At 40.2% G+C, this 22,605-nt stretch overlaps 1 protein-coding gene across 1 annotated transcript in view; it reads left to right on the top strand.

Annotated features, from left to right (window-relative positions):
• Positions 1 to 11,127, top strand: part of grid1b (glutamate receptor, ionotropic, delta 1b) — a 478,026-nt gene extending 466,899 nt beyond the window's left edge. Inside the window, exons 16-17 of the mRNA XM_035668898.1 lie at positions 1,920 to 2,160; positions 10,636 to 11,127. Coding sequence (XP_035524791.1) covers positions 1,920 to 2,160; positions 10,636 to 11,127 — 733 coding nt within the window. The remainder of the gene's footprint in view (positions 1 to 1,919; positions 2,161 to 10,635) is intronic.
• Positions 11,128 to 22,605: the final 11,478 nt, after the last annotated feature.

Genomic DNA, 22,605 nt, shown 5'->3' with positions numbered 1-22,605 from the left:
GTTGTGGACTCTGTGTTGGACTCCAAAGATCTAAAAGATCATCAGGACGTTCAGACTGACGCAGAAACCAGGTGTGCCGCCCTGCGTTTGGACTTCCAGGCGTCGCTGCAGGTTCTGTTTCCTGGCGTCTCTGTGGAGGCGGAGCAGGTTGGTCAGCTGTTTCCTGTTTAAGTAAATCAGTGAGTTCAGTGAGTAACAGTGCCACCAGTGGCCGTTAAGTGAACTGCACATTGTATTTTGTTAATTATAACGTTAGCAAGTAAGCTAAAGTTAGCCAACTAACATACAGTATCTACTCAGATAGGAGACGTCTCACTCTGAGGTAAAAGCAGACAACAAACTAAAGAACTCTTTAAAGAACATTTTGGTGATGTGGAAAAAGTTTTTATAGAATTTGGAAAATGTTTCATTGTTTATTAACTTCTTGTTTTTTTATCAGTTTATTATACAAATATTATTATTATATATTATATATTATATTACTAATATTCTAAGATTATGATACAAATATTCTGATCTTAACCTGAAACCAGGAGGTTTGGTGACGTATTGATCAGTTCTATATTGTTTATTATTATCAGGCTCTGATGATATTGACTGAAGTCTGGTTTATCTGATCGATCATTAATCAATGATGTTTGTGCTCAGCTGCAGTCACGGCTCCGTGAGGCCGACAGGAAACAGGCGGAGCTGGAGGCGGAGTCTGATCACAGCAGGAAGCTGCTGCAGGAAGCCGTAAACACCACTTTATTATTATTGATGATCTTGTTGTTCAACAGTTTGTTTTGATTGTGTTGTTTTGTTGTTGACAGGAGGTGGAGCTTGAGGCTCTCTGAAGAAGATAAAAACGTCTGGAGGCAGAAAATGTCTGAAGCTGAACAGCAGAAACAAACAGTGAGTCATAAATTAATCAATAATCAATAATCCTGATTCTAATGAGACGGTGGAATGATCAGTGAGGACTCATGTTCACAGATTACACATTAACACTTTTTCATTCATTCATTCAAAAACAATATAATTTATTTATTGTAAATACCTGATGAATTAACGATCTGCGGTCCGTCTGCAGGTCCTGGACCAGCTGCAGCTGCTGGAGGACGAGGTTCAGCGGGGGAGGACGGGGACAGAGGACACGTGACAGGTTGGTTCTCTCTCACTCTGATTGTGGTTGATGAAAGTCGAGGTCTGACGGTGTCTTTGTGTCGCAGCTGAAGGAGCAGCTGATGCTGCTAGAGGCACAGCTGGAGAAACAGCTGGAGGAGGCCGGCTTCATTCAGGTCCGAGTCCAAGACTCTGAACACTGACAGTCCACAGGGTCTGGGTTGAGGTTAGCAGGTTGAGTTCCAATAAACACTGAGAGAACATCCATAATGTGCATCCCTAATCAATAATGTTATAGTGGCCTGTGCTCAGTGTATTTACACCAACCAACTTACTCTGCACAGAGTGGTGCGTTCACTGACCCACCTGCTGCTATATCCTGCATCTGACAAGCTGGTCTGGTGTTTGGCGCCCCCTAGTGTCTGCTGAAGGAAATACAACCAAATGCAAACACAATAATAATAATAATAATCAGACTGAATCTGTTCAGTTGAATCCAGAAATATCTGAGGGTTGAGCTGCAGAGGAAGATAAAGTTCACCTGTAGTGAAGAATAAAACCAAACTCCAGAGACAAAAACACTGATTTTATCTCACACATCATCGTAACACTGTACGTCTTTCAAAGTGGACAGAAACCAAAAAAACTCGCCAAACCCGTCTTTGTTAGTCTTTCCACTGTTGTAAATCTCATTTAAATAACCTGTAAGGTGAGGCACCTGAGGATCATGGGAATTAAGAAGGTGGTCTTTAAGTCAGAAATATGAATTAATGGTCTTTTTGACTCACCTGTTACGTCTTCTTCTTCATCTTCAGGATCTTGGAGCTGCAGGAGAAAGGCGACCTAGACATCATGAAGCAGAAGTGGTGGCCTCGCACCGGCCGCTGTGACCTCAACAGCCACACCAGCGCCCACCCGGATGGCCGCTCCCTCAAGCTTCACAGCTTCGCCGGCGTCTTCTGCATCCTGGCCGCCGGCCTGCTGCTGGCCTGCCTTGTGGCCGGGCTGGAGGCTTGGTGGAACAGCAACCGCTGCCGCCAGGAGCAGCCCAAAGAGGTGACCGAGCACAGGGCCCGGCGGACGGGCCAGCGGGGGGAAGACACTGCCACACTCTACTTTAAGGATCCAGCCGCAGACGCGAGCCCCGACTTAGTGGAGCTCCAGTACACCCAGCTGTAGAGGAGAGAGGGTTAGGACAGTAGAGTTAGTGATGGAGAGCTGGGGGACAGAGGGTGGTGAGATAGGACAGCGTAGGTAGATGTGCTCTGTGCCACATCAGCCACTGATTGAAATCAAATTTGGTCTCTTATTATTACCCCTCCTCCATTTTTTCTTTTATCCGTCCATCGCTCCCCACCCACATCGTGCTAAACTTACAGACACCAGAGCTCATCTGTTTTTGTTTGGCATATTCTCTAAACCACATGAAGCACACAGCACACTGACCATTACCTTTTACTAATACGCTCATGAAACAGCAGCCTCTTGCTCTGCTTTGCCTTGATGCACACACTCAAGGCCTTAGGCTAACAATTAGACCAGCAAGTCAGGATTTGGCTACTGGCACGTCCTGCATGTTTCCCCAGCAAACCCCCCCCGCGCTAAAACAACCGAGCACACCCGCAGACTTTAATGATTAATTCCCACAGTGGCGGATCCGTAACCATTCAAGTGCTCGGTATTGAATTATTGTTATAAACTCATTTTCTACAGTGAGGCTTTGGTAGTTTCCTGCACCCAAGGGCTCTGAAAAGAGATTATAATTAGCAGGAGAGAGAGAGATTGTTCGGGCGGAGGACGATAACAGACACACTTTCTTAACACTTTTGGACATTTTCCATTTCATTGTGAAATCCTTACGAGACGTCAAGAGACAAGAAAGTAATTTATCATATCTAAGCGAACCTTTAAGTGCAGCTCTCCCTGGGTTTTGACATTAACAGTGGCATTATCACAGTTAGTCCAAATCATTTGCTGTTGTTGCTAATAGATACTCTTACTAAGTGCCTACTGAATAAAAACCATACAGAAGCCAATTAGCAGATGGCTCTTTGTTTAATGAAACACAAGTCACTATAACAGCTGAGCTAATGGTTACATCTTCAGAGTTTAAAGAGGAAAAACAGTTAATTGAACATTAATGTGCTCAATAATCAATATTAATGACAACTGATAACCATCTCATCAACTCTAAAGGAAGTACCTGATAATTGATGTGTTAAATATCAATTAAAACTAAGTCAATGTTATGCTGAAAACATTTTAAAATAGTTTACACAATTACATTTATTGTTAAAACAACCTAAACTGATTTGGAGTCATGTTCCTACGTTTTTTGGCATCTTGTAGAGATTACCTAAACCTTAAGCACATCCTTGAGAGGCAAGTGAAAAATAAAAAGTTCTCGTGATCCATTTTCTAAATCTGATTTAAAGTGTGGTCTTTCTTGTGTTTATGATTTAAAAACAGCTGGGAAAAACAGGTTTTAAACCATTATTTAAATTTTAAAACCTAGTTTTTCCTGAGTTATCACCTGTTTTACAGATAAAAAAAAAAAAGAATATTAAGGAACTTAGAAAGATAATCCTGGCAAAACAAACTTTTTTTTACTTGTTCTTAAGTCATAAAACAAGAGAGATAAAATAGATCACTAGAATTTTTTTTCTCACTTTGCCCTTCAGGGCTTCCGTACGTGGTGTCCCAGTACCATGCTATATACTGACAGGCTTTTGAGTCATTTACATAATTTAAATGCTGTGCACATTCAGAGAAGGTGTCGCAATTAGACAGTGTTAAAAAATAGATAGCAGCGGAACAACGAAACAAAAGCCGCAAATGAGAATTTTGCAGTTTCGACTGTTGCATATCAAGTATTAACTGATGTTCATACATAAAACAAATATGTTATTGGCTATTGTCAAATTGCTATGGCTAAAATGTTAGCTAACAGCTAACACAGAGCAACATGATCCTTCATTTGGATATTGTGTTTGTGTCAATTTAAGTCCAATATTCTCTCTTTAAGCTCCGTTTTCCGATTCCCCCCGAAGCACCGTGGCGTGTCCCAGAAAACATCCCTCTGCTAAAGATTCCAGATTGAATTTCATGCTATGTCAATATTGTGACACTAGACCAGAAATCAATCATTCAGAGGAGATCTGAAGCGGAGAAACACACCGTTTGTTTCCTATTTAAGGACAAAATACTCAAGTAAACAATGTCGGGCAGTGTGTCTCACCGAGCCAAACATAAAGTCATAAAGGCCTGCCCGGTTAAATAATGGGGGAAGAGATATAGATTCAAAATAGAACAAGGGTCAGTGGCCAACAGATTTTAGTTTTTAAATAAGAAAACCAAATTTATACTATTTCTAAATACGAGGAACAAAATGGATCATTTTTCCATTTTATGTTTTTATTCCCAAAACAAAAACTAAAAACTTTTAGAACATTTATTTTCAAAACAATTTTGGTTTTCTCATTTCAAAACAAAAATGCGTTGGCCACAGAGTCCACCGACCAACCAGCTATCAGACCAAAACCCCGCCAGTACTCGGTACCATACAGTGACAGTATATAGTCTGGAACTGGGAAGACATTTCAAGCTCTCATTAAGGCTACACTTAAACATAAACTGACCTCAGACCTGCATTTATAAGTTCTACCTCCAGACATTCACCTCCTGTGCCCAACACACACACACACCTCAACAGAAACACAGTGTATCATCAGGAGGCAGGTTTGTGTCATGTGACAGGGGACAAAGTTTTGACATGGATCCATAAACTAAAGTGTGAGCAGACAGTATACGTTGGGTGTGTCGCCCTTTAGCAATAAGATTTGTCTCCAACATCCCAGTCCATAACCCCTGGTACTATCACTGTGTCACGTCTTATTGCAAATTATATGTCAATGTGGACACCCGTGTTATCTATCTCCTCTCCTTCTCTCCATCTATCCCTTTTATTTTTTTATTTACACTTGACTGTCTATGATCTCGTGCAGGTTACTAAGGATTACAGACTGGCAAGGGTTTCTGGTCCATTGACATATAATGACATTACAACTGCTTCATCGGAGGGGAGGAGGGACATTTGGACAGACAGAGAGAGAGGCTGGGATGAAGCAGAAGCTATTGATACAGGTCAGAATAGACCTCCTATATAACTATTAAAAATAAAGACAAAAAAAAAAAATCATATCTGTGCCATTGCCAAGGTCCTTTTTGTTTTGTCGAGGGTTGATTTTTGGTGATTCTACATCTGAGCAGAAACGTGGCCTCATACCTGTTTTCTGTGGCCTAAATTCTGGAAAATAATCTCTAATTTGTTCTTAATAGATAATCTAATAAATATGAAAAAGTAAACAGGTAGGAGTTTGTGTTTAAGGCACTAGGAGTGCATTTCTTATCTCCAGGAAACCTGAGAACTAATTTCATGTTAGTTTGTCCTCCATTTAACCACAAACTAAATAAAAATGATTAGATATTTTATTACCTTAAAACCTTTTTTTAAAGGTGGAACTTTAACAAATGATAGACCTCACAAAGACATGTTTTCCTTAAAAAGATAGCTTGTGTGTAAGATTAAGTGACATTTAGTGGTGATGTTGTAGACTGCAACCAACTGAAGTGTGTCAGAAAAGCTACAGTGACCTTTAGGTAACATAAAAACGTGAAAGTCCGTTCTGGGCTACTGTAGGAACACGATGGACTCCATAAAAGAAAAACTATTTTTAGGTGATTATACTCTGACAACATATTTCTGGATAATATATACCCTTTCTGCCAATAGAGCCCCTTATATCCTACCCACTGGACTTTTAAATCAAACTTTTTCATTGTTCAAGTTGCTGGTGGCGCATTAAACTTTCCACCGATTAAACCACTAAAGCTAATAATCAATTTCCTTATCAGAAAATTGAACAGGAAATTATTTCCAGAACCAGACGTTTCAGCTCATTAAGATGTAAAAAAAAACTTGCCCAAATTAATTTGGCTCATGATCTGGAAACAGACACCTTGGTCTTAATTGCAATTGATTTGAATTTGGGCTTCTGCTCTTTGCAGACGATACGATAATTAAAGTTGTAATTGATGCCGGTCCATCAGGCACCGAATGTGGGCTTCTGAGGGCCCTCTCATCTTGAATGCTGCATCCCCCGCCATTAGAAACCCTCCTGGTTCTTATAGTGCCTTTCTGTTTCTCCTTGCTTTGTTTTAGTTGGTCATCTTTAACTGTATTCAATTCAATTCAATTCAATTCAATTTTATTTGTATAGCGCCAATGAAAACATTCCATAAGGGCTGACCTCTGACCTCACTTTTACCTGTTGTTGGCATGTTTATCAGAAAAATAACTATAACACTGTGATGGAAATCCTGCAAACGTTTAGTTTAGTGCCTTTTAATGCATGTATTATAAACACCTATGACTCAATATTATTTCTAACCCTTTACAAAGTCAAATTACTCTACAAGATATGTGGCACTGGCAGAAAGCAGAAATAATTCTTTTGAGTTTATCCTGAACTGTGGAGTACAGCCAAAGTACACAATTTTTTTGTAGTTCTGTGTTCTGCAATTTCCCAGCTTGGGATCAATAAAGTATATCTATCTATCTATCTATAGTGTAACTTAGCGAACTCACAATTTGGCCTCACAAAGCCAGACTAAATTAGAAGAAATCAGATTTTTGAGTGCCACTCAGCTAACTGGCCATTTAACTTCATAAAATCAGACTATAAGGCTCACCTTAAGAGTTTCTCTTATGTTAACTGCCTCTTGTCTGCCTTTCAGAGGGAAAACTCTGATTTTAGTCCAAGACGTTTTGAGTGCCACTTTGCCAACTTGTAAATTAGCCTAAAAAAGCCAGACTACATTGGGAGATTGTCTGAAATTAGTCCAATACTTTCTCAGTTCTAAATAACTAACTGGCAAATTAGCGTCACAAAACCAGACTACATTAGGAACACACCTCAGGTTTATTTAGAAACCAATTTTGAATGATAATTTGAGAGGAATTTGACATTTTCTGCATTGGCAATGGTTTATCCAATTCGAACAACAATAAAAATGATGTGCAGTAAATGGCTAATAATTTGTAGGAAGACCTTAGTGAGTGAATTGCAGCCTATTGAACTAACAAAACTACCACATACCCATTGGCCTGAGCTATTGTCTTTATTGCTAATTAGCAAATATTAGCATGCTTACACAATAAACTAAGATGGTGAACATGATAAACATCATACCCTTTTAGCATCAGCATTTTAAAATTGTCACTGTGAGCATGTTGAAGGTAGCATTTAGCTCAAAGCACCACCACTGTGCCTAAGTACTAGCTAGTTAGCGTGGCTATAGACTCTTGTTCATTGATTCCTGACTGCAGCTAATGGCGCTGGCAGGTTAAATAGCTAGTTTTATGGGTATAAATGGGAGCTTTTGTTGAAGGTTTGAACCAGAAAAGTTAAGTAGACTTATTATCAATGACTTATAGCAAGTTATTAGTCTGTGTGCTACGGGCCGTCCTTGTCACTTTCACAGAGCTTCAGTTAAACATTACTTAACTACATAATTGGCTTCCATCATTAACGTGTAAGCCGACCGCTGAGAAAATGTCTGCCTCTGAGAAATGTCCAATCTGCACACTTGAAGTGAGCTTCATCATCCGTGCCCACAGGGAGGGTAGATGTCCACTGTAGAGGTGGTGACAGGGCAGAACAGTATATCAGACTGCAGAGACAGCAACTCATCTTATAATGAGAGATATTGATATCAAAGGAAGCCTGTTGTAAAATAAAAGGATGATTTGCCAAAGGGTTTAAATGTTTCCAAGGGCCACTTGAATCCAAAATGAACCAGAAACAACCAGAAACTGTTCTTATCACACTTGAGCACAACCCACTCGACAGTTGCAGGAAAGTAGCAGGAGGGAGAGTGATTTAAAATCCCCCCCACTGGCAGCACTCATTAAAAGAGCTGTTTGTTTTCCAAATTAATGGAGGCTTTCAGACGGCTGTTGTTTTCTTCCTTTCCACTTACATCACCAGTCTGTCTTTAACGACCGGCTGAGGTTTAATCCCAGGCATTTATTTATTTAGGCTAGCTGCCAGTTTGACGCTGCTGAAAACATATTTTAATGAGATGCCCGTCTGCCGAAACAATAACCTGTAGTGAGATGTTTTAATTGGCTTTGAGAGGAGCTCTTTGAGACTGGAGAGGGATCACTCAAACCTGCTCAGGTCCTCGTGGATAAACACATACACGGCTGTATGTTTATGTGTTCCTTTAAGGTTAGAACAAAGGCCGAGACAGATGCTTAGCCCCAGCAACCACAGCGAATCGAGATTCACCAAGACTCTGAGGTTTCACAAGCTGCTCTCTGCGTCAGCGGCTATACGCTATCATAGACTGTTTCACAAGAAGGGCTCTCTCCACTACTCTACCTCCACATGAGTCTCACCTAAGTTTCTCTTACGTTAACTGCCTCTCGTCTGCCTTTCAGAGAGAAAACTTAGTCCGAGACTTTTTGAGTGCCAATTAGCTAACTAACAAATTAGCCTCACAAAACCAGGCTACATTGGGAACACAATTTTCAATGATAATTTGAGAGGAATTTGACATTTTCTGCAATAGCAGCGCTTTATCCAGTCCGAACACTAGTGAAAATGATGTGCAGTAAATGGCTTATCATTTATAGGAACACCTTAGTGAGTGAATGGCAGCCGTTTTATTTCTATTAACCTCTCATTAGTTTCTTTCCTGTTAATCAGGGCCGTTGCAAATAAGGACATAGAGGTCATGTTTTCAGAAATGTGTGGCTTTTAACATTGCACATAGAGGCATTTTTAATGGCTAATACCAATTTATACCAAACTTACATACTTAATACATATTTAAATCAATATAAAAATTTCCCTGCTAGAATTTAGCTCATACGTAAACAGGGTCTATAACTGTGTTTAAAATAAAATCTAAAAGAAGAAAAAGTAAAAAAAATAAGAAACAGTTGGATGGATTTAAGTTATAATCCTTAGGATTTCAGTTCTGGTGGAGATAATCGACCACTGGGGGGCAGTAAACCCACCTTAGAAATTCAAGGAAGACAAATTTGTGTGTTTATAGTGCAGCCAAACTCAATGATTTATTGATCTGCTGACAAAAAATGCTAAAAATGTCTGAAAGGGCTAACCTCCAAATACACTCGATTTACTGTGGCTGCTTCACAATAAAAGCTATGCTGTTGATTGAAAAAAATCCTTAAATTCAAAGAAAAATGTCTTCAAAATTACCGGGGGGGGATCGGGGTGGGTCGGTTTGTAAAATCCCTGGTGCTGATAACACTGCAACATAACTGAATATCTGTGTGTATTAATATAGAGTGTAAATGTGTCATTGTTCTGAGTCTCACTGTGATGAGTTACTGTGACTAATATCATTGTACCTCTGAGTTGAAGTGAATCCAATGCTGGAGCCAAGCCAGGCTGCGTTCAGGAACTGACTTTGTTGCAAAGCGACCGATTTGGTTTCAAATTCTCTCCCCAAAAAGTGACGTCAGCATCCATTCAAACGTGTCGGGAATTTGGATTCAGACCCGGAGGCCTCGCTTGATATGCGAGTCACGCCTCCCATCTCTCTCTTTGCCCCTCGTCCTTTACCTTCCCATGACCCAGTGTGCAGAGGCAGACCCGCAGTTCAACAGGGAAACACTTAAGTGTCTATTAATGCCTAACAAGTATGCATGGCTGCAGTCGGCAGGAGATGCAGCGTCAGCCAATGTTTTGAGTAAATTGTTCTGATAGGGAACTGATTCTCCTATCCTCCTGCACAGAGTGTACCGGCTGCAAGGTCAGCGAGGAAAAAAACACCCCCACAGAGGGGAGAGAAAACAACTGTAGACATTTTCAGTTTTAGTTACATAAATATAGAGAGCGCAAAACTTTACAACTCACATTACTTTTATTTTTTATTTAATTGAATTTCTGACCCAACTCTTATGATTTTGTTTTATACTTGAGGCAAAATGAAGTCTTCTATCAGAAATTCAAGATCCAAATCAATCATTCCTTCACCAGAGGTCTTTGAATCCAACACATTCACATGAAAACCTTGACATACCCTGCTCACACACAGACTTACTAAAGAAAACCCAGCTTTACAACAAACCTCCTTCAGTCAGTTTGGCTCCAGGATTGTTTTTCTCCAGACATCAAACCTTTAATATTCACTGGCCAAGTTTGATTTCAAGGTGCACGTTTGAATTGGTTACTGTGGCCTCAGTTGGGCTCTTGACACAAAAAGAAAAAAGAAGCTGTCCATCAGCCAACATTCTGATAGCAGCCCATCAATTTAAAACAAAGGCCACGTCCAAAAACAATGACAGATTCAAAATGCATGGAGCACCAGCAGACCTGAAACAGTCTGAGAAACCGGCCCATCGCCAATCTCAGCCTCTGTGTCCCTCCTCCCTCCTCTCCTCCCTCCCCCTGTCTCTCCTCTGTCCTCTTCCACCCCCAACTCCTCCTCTTATAGGACAAGGAGGTGAATCTGGAACAGGTGCATCGTCGTATGAACAGTCTTTTGGACGAGGACTTGGCCCACAAGCAGATCCCCGGCCCCTCTATCGAGATCTCTGCGCTGGACATCGGCAGCATGCAGCCCAGCCAGGCGTCTCTGGTGCCGGGGCAGGAGTCCGTGCGGGACTACCCGCCCTCGGGCCTCGCTGTGACCACCTTCCTCCCAGGGGAGGGGGCGCCGCCTCCTCCTCTTCCCCACCCTCACCATGGGGGGACCCTAGGCAGGACGCTACCCCCATCCCAGGGCCCTGGCAGCAACACGTTGCCCCTGCACCACCCTCTCAGCAGCACCAGCCTCAGCGGCACCATGCAGTGCAAACACAGGGCACCCAACGGGGGGCTCTTCCGGCAGAGCCCTGGCAAGACACCCATGCCAATGTCCTACCAGGCAGTCTCCGCAGGACCCATACCCGAAGCCATTGAGGCCACCCACAGTACATCTATATAGTGATGTAGGAGGGGGGTGGGGGGGTGGGAGGGGATAGGACGGGGTCAAACTGCATCAAGGATGAGTCGCTCTCTGGACTTTGGTCCGGTTGTGGGTGCGAGGCGAGTTAGGATCTCTAGAGGAAGATTATTAGAGAAGGAAAAAAAAATATATGTACAAAGTAAAAAGATTTTGTATCTCACTACCTGTTCAGAAAAGCCGATGTTACAAAAAAAGTTAAAAAAAAAAAAAGCGGGGAGGTGGGCGGGTTGGCGGGTGTAATTTTTCTCTTGTACATAACTGTAAATACCAAGAGAACGAAGTGAGGTTAAAGTGTATTTTGAATATTCTCAATTTTTGAAGTTGAGTTATAAAAAACCAACAAAACGAGATAAAAAAAAAATATATATATACATTGATGAAAAAGTTATGACTGTTTGAATGGCTTTGTAAATTTTGTTCAATATGAAACAATGACGCGAAATTCATTGTGATTGTTTTCTAAGTGCCGAAATTAAACGATGTCTCTCCACAACTCATCAATGTAAACGACTACCCATGATGCACTGCTGTAGGGACATTTTAGTGTTGGACACCTACTGTTATGCACCTCTGTACCAACCCTATATATATCTTCAGCATCGGACGAAAATGATCACAATTCTTTTTTTCCATTTGTATTGAATATATAATATACGTTGTTTTTTCAAATCAAAAGTCTATATTCATTTTCTTACGTTGACTGTAAATTGTGAATCATTCAACGATAGGGGGAAAAAAAAACTAGTGGATTTTTATCTGGTTCTTATTTTACACGCGGCTGAGTGGTTTGTTTTTATAGTACCTTTTTATTTGGCATCAGTACTGTCCAGGTGAGGAGTTTCAGTTTGTTTGGAGGAAAGACAGAACAAGAGTAGAGGAAGTAGAGACTGTCAGGCTGTGATCACACCTACTGTCGACCCTCAAACGCAAACGATGGTTGGGCTCAATGCGAGGTTGGGTCTAATGAACCGGTTTTGAATTAAGAGGCAATAAAAATTGCACCACTAGCAGATTGACATTTTTGGTTACCAACCACGACTGCTGAAAGTTTGGATCCCAACTTTCTTCCGTCTTACCATATGGTTTTCTTTACAGTGAGCATTCCAGCCTTACCGAATGCCTTACTTACTGATTCCTGAATGTTGGAACCAAAATGCATTGACTTTTGGGGTTACACTTGCTACACAGCATTCACTCAGCAGATATAGGTGGGTAAGTATTGTATTGATATAGGTATATAAATCAAGAACTACTTATTACTCTTTCTCTCACTAGACAAAAAGTAAATTTACCAGTACAGTAAATGAATTAATAAATAACATTCAAATAATGACTGAGTGCCCAAAGCGTGTTATAGTTCTTGAGAAATGAGAAACCAATGTATAATGAGGTACCAATTTAAGACCAGGTCTTGGTATGCAAACCTACTCTAAACTACCTTATAGGTAACTATGGCTGAATATCATCGACAGCTCACAGTTAATATTGTTCTTTTTTCGAGTGACTTGGCTCGAGAGATGGCAATGTTTGTCTGTCAGTTGGTTGAACTATTGGACAGATTGCCATGAAACTGGGTACAAACATTCACGATTCCCAGACAATGTGCCCTACTGACTTTGCCGAGTTTTCCTTTAGCACCATGACATTTTCAATTACCAACCACGACTGATGAAAGTTTGGATCCCAACATTCGTCCACCATTTGGTAAGATTACACACTGTTCAATTCCACTTATTGATTCCTGAACGCTGGAACCAAAACCCATTGACTTTTGCAGTTACACCTTGTTCAGGTTTTCTCAGATAGATAGATAGATAGATAGATTGGTATCTTCAGTAATGTATCGATAAGTAGTATTAACAATTCTTACTACTCTTATCGATACATCTCCATAAATTTAATGGGAGGAAGGAAAACGTTTAGTTACCAGTACATAAATGAATAATATTCTAATAAAGAGAGTTTTGATATTACAGTACCCACCAAACTGGTACCGTTTTAAGAACAGGTCTTGGTAGACAACCCTACTCTCAAACTGCCTTGTTTAGCTAAAAAATAGCTGAATGTGAGAGTCAGTTTACAGTTCATTGTGTTCTTTTTGGCTTTCCAATCTCCTGTTTTCTGAAGGGTTTTTCAAATTGAGATGAGATGTAACGAGCCTGGGCTGGTAACGAGTGGAGGGCTTGTCAGACAGTGAACCAAACATTTTTGGCATCAAGCCACTGGTCTCAACAACACAAATGTCCGCAACAAAGCACATTTGTCCGTTGTTTTGCTGCTCATCTCAATCAAATGCTGAACATACAGTTGGTGGTGTGAACGCAGCCTCGCAGTTGCTGACCTTTTTGTTTGTTATATTTAACCTGAAGAAAAAACGTCTCGTAGAAAGAACTATCAGATATATAGATATGTCTTTAATTTTTTATACTAGAGAATTTAATGTCAAACACTTGTATACAGGTTTTTCTCCTGCAAAGCAGTTATTTTAATCACAAAGAGTGAGAGAGTCACAGCGAAAAGCCTCATATTCCCACAAGTCATTCCTAATGAGATCCATTATCACCTGCAGGGATGACAGAGGGTGTCATTATCCAAAGTGCAATCAGAGGCTCATAATCACGCAGATTCTGCAGGTGTCATACCTCAACTGCTTGTAATATAAAGGGAATCTGATTATGTTTGCTAAACACTGGATTGTTTGTCTCTATGGAATACTATATGATGAACCTTGATGGAAAACTATTTTTAACAGGAAACATAAAACCACACACTACACCCCTCCGATTGCTTTCATAAGTGCAATTAATGTGCATTTATGGGCCTAATAGGTTTGGAATTAATTTTCATTTGCCAGACATTGTTGCTGTTGATCACACACAGTAGTTTTCAGTCTATGAGCAGTCAGACAGAAACAGACCAGCTTGCCATTGAAGGGTTTTCACTCCAAAAAGTGTTTTATGTCGGCAAAGGAAGTGGAGGGACATTAACTTGTCATTATGAAAAGCTTTATTGCGAAAATTCATTTTATAGACGGAACACCAAATCTCGTGTTATTGATGATCAGTAAGATGGTGAATTTAATGCTTGAAATGGTGATCTGACAGATTGCTTGCTGAAATCTTTAATTGAACAGCAACTACCAGTGCTTACTGACTTTATCCAAAATTCAGTCCCTCCAGGAACAGTTCCCGCACATTCAACCTTGCAAGTTTGTCCAATCACAGCAACGTTTCCGCAAATTTGACTGTAGTTTCTTGCGCAAAACGTTGAGCCGTACATCACCGAACTCACTTCCTCTTTTCTCGTTTTGGAGATGAAGACCATCCAGACATGTGCAACATGAACCTCTCTTACATTTACCCTCCAAACATTTTTATTCTCACTGAAACAAGTTGCCTTTGATTTGTAATGAATTGTACTAAAACAATTTTTTCACTTTCTCCTACAATTTCATTGCAAAAAGATGCCAAAAAACATTAGTTGTGAAATCTGGCATTTTAGGCTGCAACAATTCTCCCCAAAAAAAACCACAAAATCCTCGAGGGACTTGCAGTATTATGTTTAGTGACGTTTATGTCTAATGCCAACGTTTTTAAAACTGTTGCTTTCTACAATATCTGCACACGGCAGCTAGGTTATGGTTAACATTAGGGTGGGATTGCGGCTGTGGCAGACTAACTATAGTTAAAGTATGTTTAAGGATAGACAAGTAAACACTTGGTTATGGTTAGCTCAATCGGTGACCTCAGTGCTGATTTGGTTTCCTATACAAATAGAAAACTTCACACAGGTGAAACAAAAAGTAATTAGAAGTAATTCAGGCCAGTCTCACACTAAAGTGTATAACAGACCCACCGATCCACAAGAGGATACTGTGTCAGAGTCACGTTTTGCCTTGCCTAGGCAAGAAAAGTACATGCATGTATAATAATAAAATAACAATAAGAATCCATGTTAGAAGCCATAAAATCATCAAAATATTTCAACCAGATAAAAAATATGGAAGTGAAAGACAAATTAAAATTCAAATAAAATCAGAAAAGGCTCCCCAATAAAAGTATTAAGGTTCATTACCTGCAGGCAGTGCTGTAGTCAAGACCACCTTTGTCCAGTCCAAGACCAGGACTAGTCGAGACCAAGTCGAGACCCATTTCCAAAGAGTCCAAGTAAAGTGAGAGACAGAAAAACAGGCCAATGTCAATGCTTGTTTAGATCTGGAATTAAACTACATCAACAACTAACATCAATGGTTTCGTTTTGTTTTGAAGGACAAAGTTACTTCAGAAAATCAACATTTATTGCTGGACTTGGTTGAGACCAACTACAATATCTGGCAAGACCAATAGCCAACGAGTCTAAGAGAAGTACAAGACAGTTTCGTATGTATTTAACTTACGATCTTTTCCTAAACTTAACCAAATAGTTTTGTTGCCTAAACCTTCCCAACAGCTTTATTTTGAAAGCGTAAGCAGATAGTGCATATTTATTATTGCTAACTTGACTGTGAAATAATATAATAAATAAAACATGACACTGTCACGGTGAACCGGCGTGTGTATTAGACGCTTTGAATAACTCCAGTATTTCCACTGTTAGCATTAAATGTTGGCATTGGACATAAATTATTACATAGATGTGATTCTTAGGGTGTTTAAAGCCAAAATTCACCCTAAAAAGATAAAACCAGTGTGTTGATTGTAGGACCAACATACTTTTCTGTTACATTAAGCCTGTGATGTGATTAAAGGTTTAATGTGTTACTGTGGATACAGATGTTTAACATGTGATCATTTCCCGAGCAGAAATTACTCATAATTTAATTTCCTCTGTGAAACAAAAACCATGAATATATCAAATCTCTGCCAAAAGGGGTTAAAAAGTTAATGTTCTGCTCCTGTGTGAATACCGATTCTCCAATTACATTAAATCAAATCTGCCATGTGTGTCTGGAAAATGGACAAGCAGAAGAAAAGCCAGAGTTGAGTTCAGTGTTTCTGAACATGCGTTGGAGGGTTTTTACCAGATCATCGACTCTGACGCAGCTCTCATGTGCACAGACTCTACATGGATATTTTCTAACTGTCAGTAGTTGCTTTTGTGAACCAACTTACGTTTCTCACTGTGCTCCACAACACGACGGACGGACTGAGGACCCTGAGGTTTTCATTGGTCAGCAGAGAGGACGTGAATAGGAAGTGTGTGTGTGCTGGGGTGGCTCCATGTGTCCCCCCTTTGTGTTTAAACTCCAGCGCCAAGTCAGAAGATGAAAACATGTACTGTCATAGCATATAGTCTGTCACAGTCCATCTAAGGGAGACCCTTATTTTATTTATGAATATGCTGCTTGGAGTTTCTTAATCTTTAATAAAGAAATATGGTTTACAAATTTCTTTCTGATGTTGCTCATTTTCTCCCCCAGGATACAGCTGTTGCCAGATGTTGGTAGTCACAAAGTAAAGCTTCAGGTAACTCTTATTTCCATTATCATTAGTCTATAACATTTCAGTACGCTCACTAGGGGTCGCCAAAGCTTAATGGGGGGTTGTAAGGTCTTCTTGATTTTAAGGGATGTAAGAAAACTTTAAAAATACACACAATTGAGAATGAAATATCTGTCAAATATAGTCAGTTGACTCTAATAGAAAGTCAGAGTAAACTGTGGAAAAATATTGCTGATCTATAAGATGTTAAAATAATGAAAAATGCCCATCACAGAGCCTTTCTTCAAATGTCCAGTTTAGTCCAACCAACAGTCCAAAACACAAAAATATTCAGTTTACAAAGCTATAAAACAGAGAAACAGAACATTTAAAAAGCTGGTACCAAAGAATGTTGGAGGTTTTTGCATCATAAACTAATAAAACTATAAACTATTGATTATGAGAAGATTATATACTATTTCCACCATGAGACAGTAGACGGCGCTGATGATGTTTAGAGGTTTTCTGCTCAACGAGGAGCGGGACGACTTCAAGGTCCACTGTGTAGGATTTAATGGCATCTAACGGTGACTAACTGAACACTTCTTGTGTCTGTATTAGATGACCTGGGAAATGAGATTGGGTTGTTAAGTGTGTTGGACAAACTACAGTGGCCGCGAAAGTCGCAAAAAGCACGAAAGGCCCTATCTAGAGCCAGTGTTTGATTTGTTCGTTCTGAGCTACTGGCGAACTGGAAACATAGCTAGGAATAGCTTTAAGGCCTGTGTATGTAGCAAACTAACGAGCTTAAAGAGTGTTAATGTAGGATGATGTTACCGTCTGTGCCATCTCAAGGTTTCCTAGTCTGACAGTCTGCTGTACAAACTGAGAGCCGTCTGTCCCTGAAATCAGGTAGAGGCTCTGATCAATAATTGATTCCGCCTTGGTTGTGAAAATGAGAATTCAGATTTTCTAGTTTACTGCCTCTAGGCCTGGAGAGAAAATCCATTAAAGTTGACTAAAATTCCTTTAAAAAAACCCTTCATTTGGATACTGGGAAATCAGTGTGAAACCAAATGGCTCTCTCTTGCTGAGTGTGCAATCGCTCCGGTTAACACTCAGCAGAAGAATCTTTGATGACAGCAGGGCGTCTGGTTAGATAAGTCTCTAACTTACTGAACGTACAGAAATAACTTTCTTTGCAGAGGTTAAGTCTCGGAAATACATCCAAAATTCTCCTTAAACTCTTCATTTGACTCAAAGTGTTAAAGTTTCATACCAACAGTGTTTTAGTGTTCAAAGACAAGAGCGAACATCAAGGCAGCGTCTGAGACATCATCACAACCATGATGTCATACATCCTGCTCCCAAACTTAAGTTCAAATATGATGGATGAGACTGCAGACCAGTTATTAAATTACCAGCTTGCACTGTACGATTTTAGAAATTTTTAATTCCACCTCCTACTGTTCCAGTAGATTGTTGTAAAGCCAAAAGCTAACAATTGTTCTGGATGTTGACAATTGACCTTTCATAAGCCCCACCCCTTTTTGGTATGTGCTCCAAAAACATTTGATCAAACCTCGGTCAACTTTCGCCTTTCATTTCTTTTAAAGTTTATTTGATAGCGACAGATACAGTTTACTTTGATAATGGCTCTACAATTTATCCAATGCAATGTATCACAGCATTTATAGCTACAGCTAATTTCTAAAAAAAAAAAAAACACTAGCTAACTAGCTAGCTAGGTAATCTACATCAGCCGTTAGCTGGCTAGTTAAGTGTGATAGCTAATGATTGATGTAGATAAGCTACCTAGTTCGCTGGCATTTTCCCAACATTAGCTAACTTATGATGTGACTATATGTCGGTTTTATCTTTTAACCATCTTCAAATGTCTTTTCATCATAGATTAGCTTAGCATATAGCATATAACGTACAGGAAAGGAGACAGTTAACCATGGTTACAAAAGGGGCTGGACTTAGGAAGGGTCAATTGTCAGTAAATTGTCAGTTTGAAAGACAACACAGCAGTGCTTATCGCAACTGTGTGTAAATGAATGTAAGGTGACGTTCTTAATATTTCATCCAGCACTGTGGAATAACATCATTACCTCAGTGTACATGGAAACAGTAAGCAGCTGACAGTGTCCTGTACGGAGGAAGACATTTCTGTGGCGCAGACATGAATCCTTGTGCCTTCCACAGTGTCTCGCCTCTCTGCCGCATCCTGCCATCAGTGCGTCTGGTAGAAAGCATCCTCTGCTCTGTCAATTAGGGGGAAGATTTAGTCTGACGCACCGGGAGGAGGATTCAAACCGACACACCGGGACGTGCGGGATGTGAGCTGTCCTCTGGCTTTAAACTCCACACAGTGTTTCTCGCTGTCACCCGTCCGATTGCTGGGATAAAGGGCTGACTTTGACTAAATGCTTACACGGCCGCCTGGTTTGCAGAGATACTAACAAGCCGTCAGAAGGAATATCTGATCGGTTAACTGGCAAGGCGCCTGGTTGGTTGGCGGCGTGGTCGGACAAATGACTGACTGGCTGGTACACAAAGTGACACCAGAGCCGAGACACGTCTTTGGATGAACTCCTAGCTTTGACAGATGGACAGATGGATGGATGGATGGCAGCGCACCAGATTATCCCAAAGACAAATCAAAGGCGAGAAGGAAGGAAAAACAAGCAGCACAGACATTCTTGCTCCCCATCGCCAGAAGTGTTTTTCACTTTTCCCAACACCCAAACCTTTTGTTAGCCCGTGGCAAAACCCTGACAAAATATACATGGATTATCCGCTTTCCTTGTACTACTTCAGTTTCAGAGCATTTAGTAAGATGGAGCTGTTAGTGGTTTATATGACACATTCCTCCTTCTCCTCCCTGCTGCTGAGTTGTGCCTTCTGGATAAAACACCTCATTACTCACTTTACCTCCAGCAGCTGGAAGAAATAAAAGCCAATATGAATGTGAGAGTCCAGTTGTGCCGGGCAGTTATGGGCCATTATACGGTTACAGGCTGAGCTGCTGTCACACGAGGAAATGTGGGTCAACGTCCGTAAATCAAACGACGGAGCCGTGGGGTCGCTTTAACGTAGCAGAGCTTTGCACATGAAATACAGAGCGGGGCCACTCTAAAGGCACACAGGCATGAAATAGGAGCTCGACTATCACCATAAATATGCAGATTCACTAAAAGTGCTGAAAAGTCCCGCCATCAGGGACTGCAGTGCACTTACTGGAGATACAAAGCCCAGGAGGGCAGATTAAACATGCTAGCAGCTCTAATGACGAGTCTGTAACATGTTCTCTATTAGCCTCTCGCGTTTTATCATTATATGTGAGCCACAGAGCATCCCTTTGTCTGATAGATAAATGCCTGATGATCTCTGAAAGACCCAGAAGCAACAACACAGACTGCAGTACGACTCTAACCCTAACAGCAGTTGAGTCAACATTGATTACACACCCATTTCTTTAACACAAATATCTTTAATCATTTTGATAATTTTGTTCAGTTGTAGGTCGACAGAGAGACGATATTGATTAGTGTGAAGGTGAAATGTGGTCTACACGAATTGATTTCATGTTTCCTATAAAATGTCATTAAATATTGAACTTTATCGGCTGTGTGCTTCCAATTAGAAGCTCCCAGGACGTCGTAATTAGGAGAAGTTCTGTACATTCATGTATAAAAATACTAAAATATTACATACATACATACATACATACATACATGTGCAAATACTCAGGGGTGTTAGTTATCACTTTAAAAAACTCTGAACAGCTCTGTAAAGCTTCTACTGAAGGCAAACATTTGACCGTGAGGCATTCAAGTATTAATAATAATGTATAAATGCACAAGTATGTATTTAAATATTAATACTCTGACCAGAAATCAACATTCATGCCGTAGTTTTAGTATGTGTTGCCTGGCAACTGGCGAGAGCTCCAATACATTGATTAATAATTACACTAATTGCTGCCTATATTTATAGGTTATCCTAAGTGGAGACATTGAATATTTGCATTCTGTTCGCAGCTCTTTGTAACGATGATTGACGGCTTTGTTCGGAGACAGTTTGGGGCCTAAATGATGCTTCTTGGCTTGAACACATGCTCACTGACACGCTATCGCTCATGCAGGAGGGGGGTTTCCAACAGGGAAGAAGTGATTTCATGTTTCTCACCGCCTCCGTCTCCTCCTCTTCATTCTGCTCCTGTTTCTCTCCCTCTGTCCACATTTGAACATCTCTGTCCGTCTTTTTTTAGTCCCTCATCATCTTCACCCCCGTTTCTCCTCCTGAGCACTGCTGCTGTCTGCACCGGCCGATCTCCTGGAAGCAGTCGGTCAGAAAAAAATAAATGTCTGGTTGCAGAAGCGGCTGCTTGTGGAGCAGAAAGAGGCAAAGAAGAAGCTTAGGGTGCTTCTATAGGTATAAAAACATAGATACCTCATTGGTCACTGCCGTTGTATGTCTGTGCAGTCACCATATTGCGTAGGTCAATAGTTAACAACGCTGAGAGATACAGACTTCACTACAAAATCCACTATAACTCGCTTAATTCTGAACCCATTTTCAATCAAGTTGGTTTGAAGAAATTGAACTGGCAGTTCAGTTTCTATATATATTATATTGTTATATTTCTAGATCTGCTATATTGTTATAAAGCTGAATGGTTACTTGTTTTTGTAAAATGTGGAATTTTGTCTACAGGGTATCTACATTGCTATAACTAAAGGTGCTTCCAGACCGGTATTTCAGTTCATTTGGTCCAGTGTGGTTGCCAGATCTCCTACGTTTCACTGTAAACCAGACGACCAGAAACAGCAGTTAAAGCATCTTTAGTGTCTGTAATGTGACAGATTTTGAGGAGAAAAGATTCACTGAAACTGTGAATTGATCAACAGAAAACAACAGATAATCCATTCATTGTTTTATATTACCAATATTTGCTGGTTCCTCGCTTCTTAACTCAACTATTGTTTGTTTTTGGAATATCTTTGAGTTTTAGATGGACAAAACAAGATATTTGAAGGGGTTACTTTGTGTGTTGAGAACTTGTCTTTGTAATGACTGACTTTATGTTCAGTAGTAGTCTCGCCCATAGATATAGAAACGTCTCGATTTGACGGTTGCCATATTGTGGAGGTCAAGATGTGCTAGTTAACACTGTGCTACAAAATCAAATGTAACTCGCTTAATTCTGAACCCACTTTAATGAAATTTGGTTTGTTATAAATGTGAGAAATTGAACGTGATTAGATCCACCCCTCGTAAACGGATTAATTGTAACTCGACAAGTAACGCTACTGCAGAAACATGGTGGACTCCACGGCATCTGTTGATAATAATTCTCAGGTAATGAAAACACAACAACTCCTATCATATATTCAGGTGATTATACACTAATGAAAACATACCTATGAGTATTATATTACATTTCTGCCAATACATCCTCCTAAATGACATTTAAGGCCAGGCACCACGGGGAATAGAGGAGAAAGATCCTTTTATTACATCAGGGTGAAGCTTCGACTCCAGTATTATGACTTTTTAATTTCATATCATTTACTTATGCAAAACAGGTGATATCTCATTTAATATATAATTTGCATATCAGTAAAAAACATTTTTCTGTCAAAACTTTTATGTTGGGAAACGCGAGATTTGTGCAAGGTTTTATGAATCCGGAGATTTTTGTTTTGAGTGTGTGAGCTAAATGTCAGTTAGTCTGTTAATCCAAGCAAGTACTTATGCGGCTTGTGGCAACCCTGACTATTATCTGATCATGATCCAACTAGTTCATAGATTGACAGGTGAAGAAAAAGGAAGAAATTAATGAATTAGACCTAAACAACCACTAACTGACCATGACGTTGCTCTGCTAGCTATTACGACCCACAAGCTAACAGTCAGGTGCAGTTTTATATGTTGGCAGTGATTAGCTGCTTTATGTATATGTTCCAGAGAGTAGAGGATGAGTCAGCACAAGTATTTTAACATTTCAAAAGAAGACAAATGGGTCTAA

The sequence above is a fragment of the Morone saxatilis genome, unplaced genomic scaffold (assembly GCF_004916995.1).
Source record: "Morone saxatilis isolate NCDOM2014 unplaced genomic scaffold, NCSU_SB_2.0 Contig1, whole genome shotgun sequence".
Lineage (NCBI taxonomy): Eukaryota > Metazoa > Chordata > Actinopteri > Moronidae > Morone > Morone saxatilis.
This window is presented reverse-complemented; position numbering and strand designations above follow the sequence as displayed.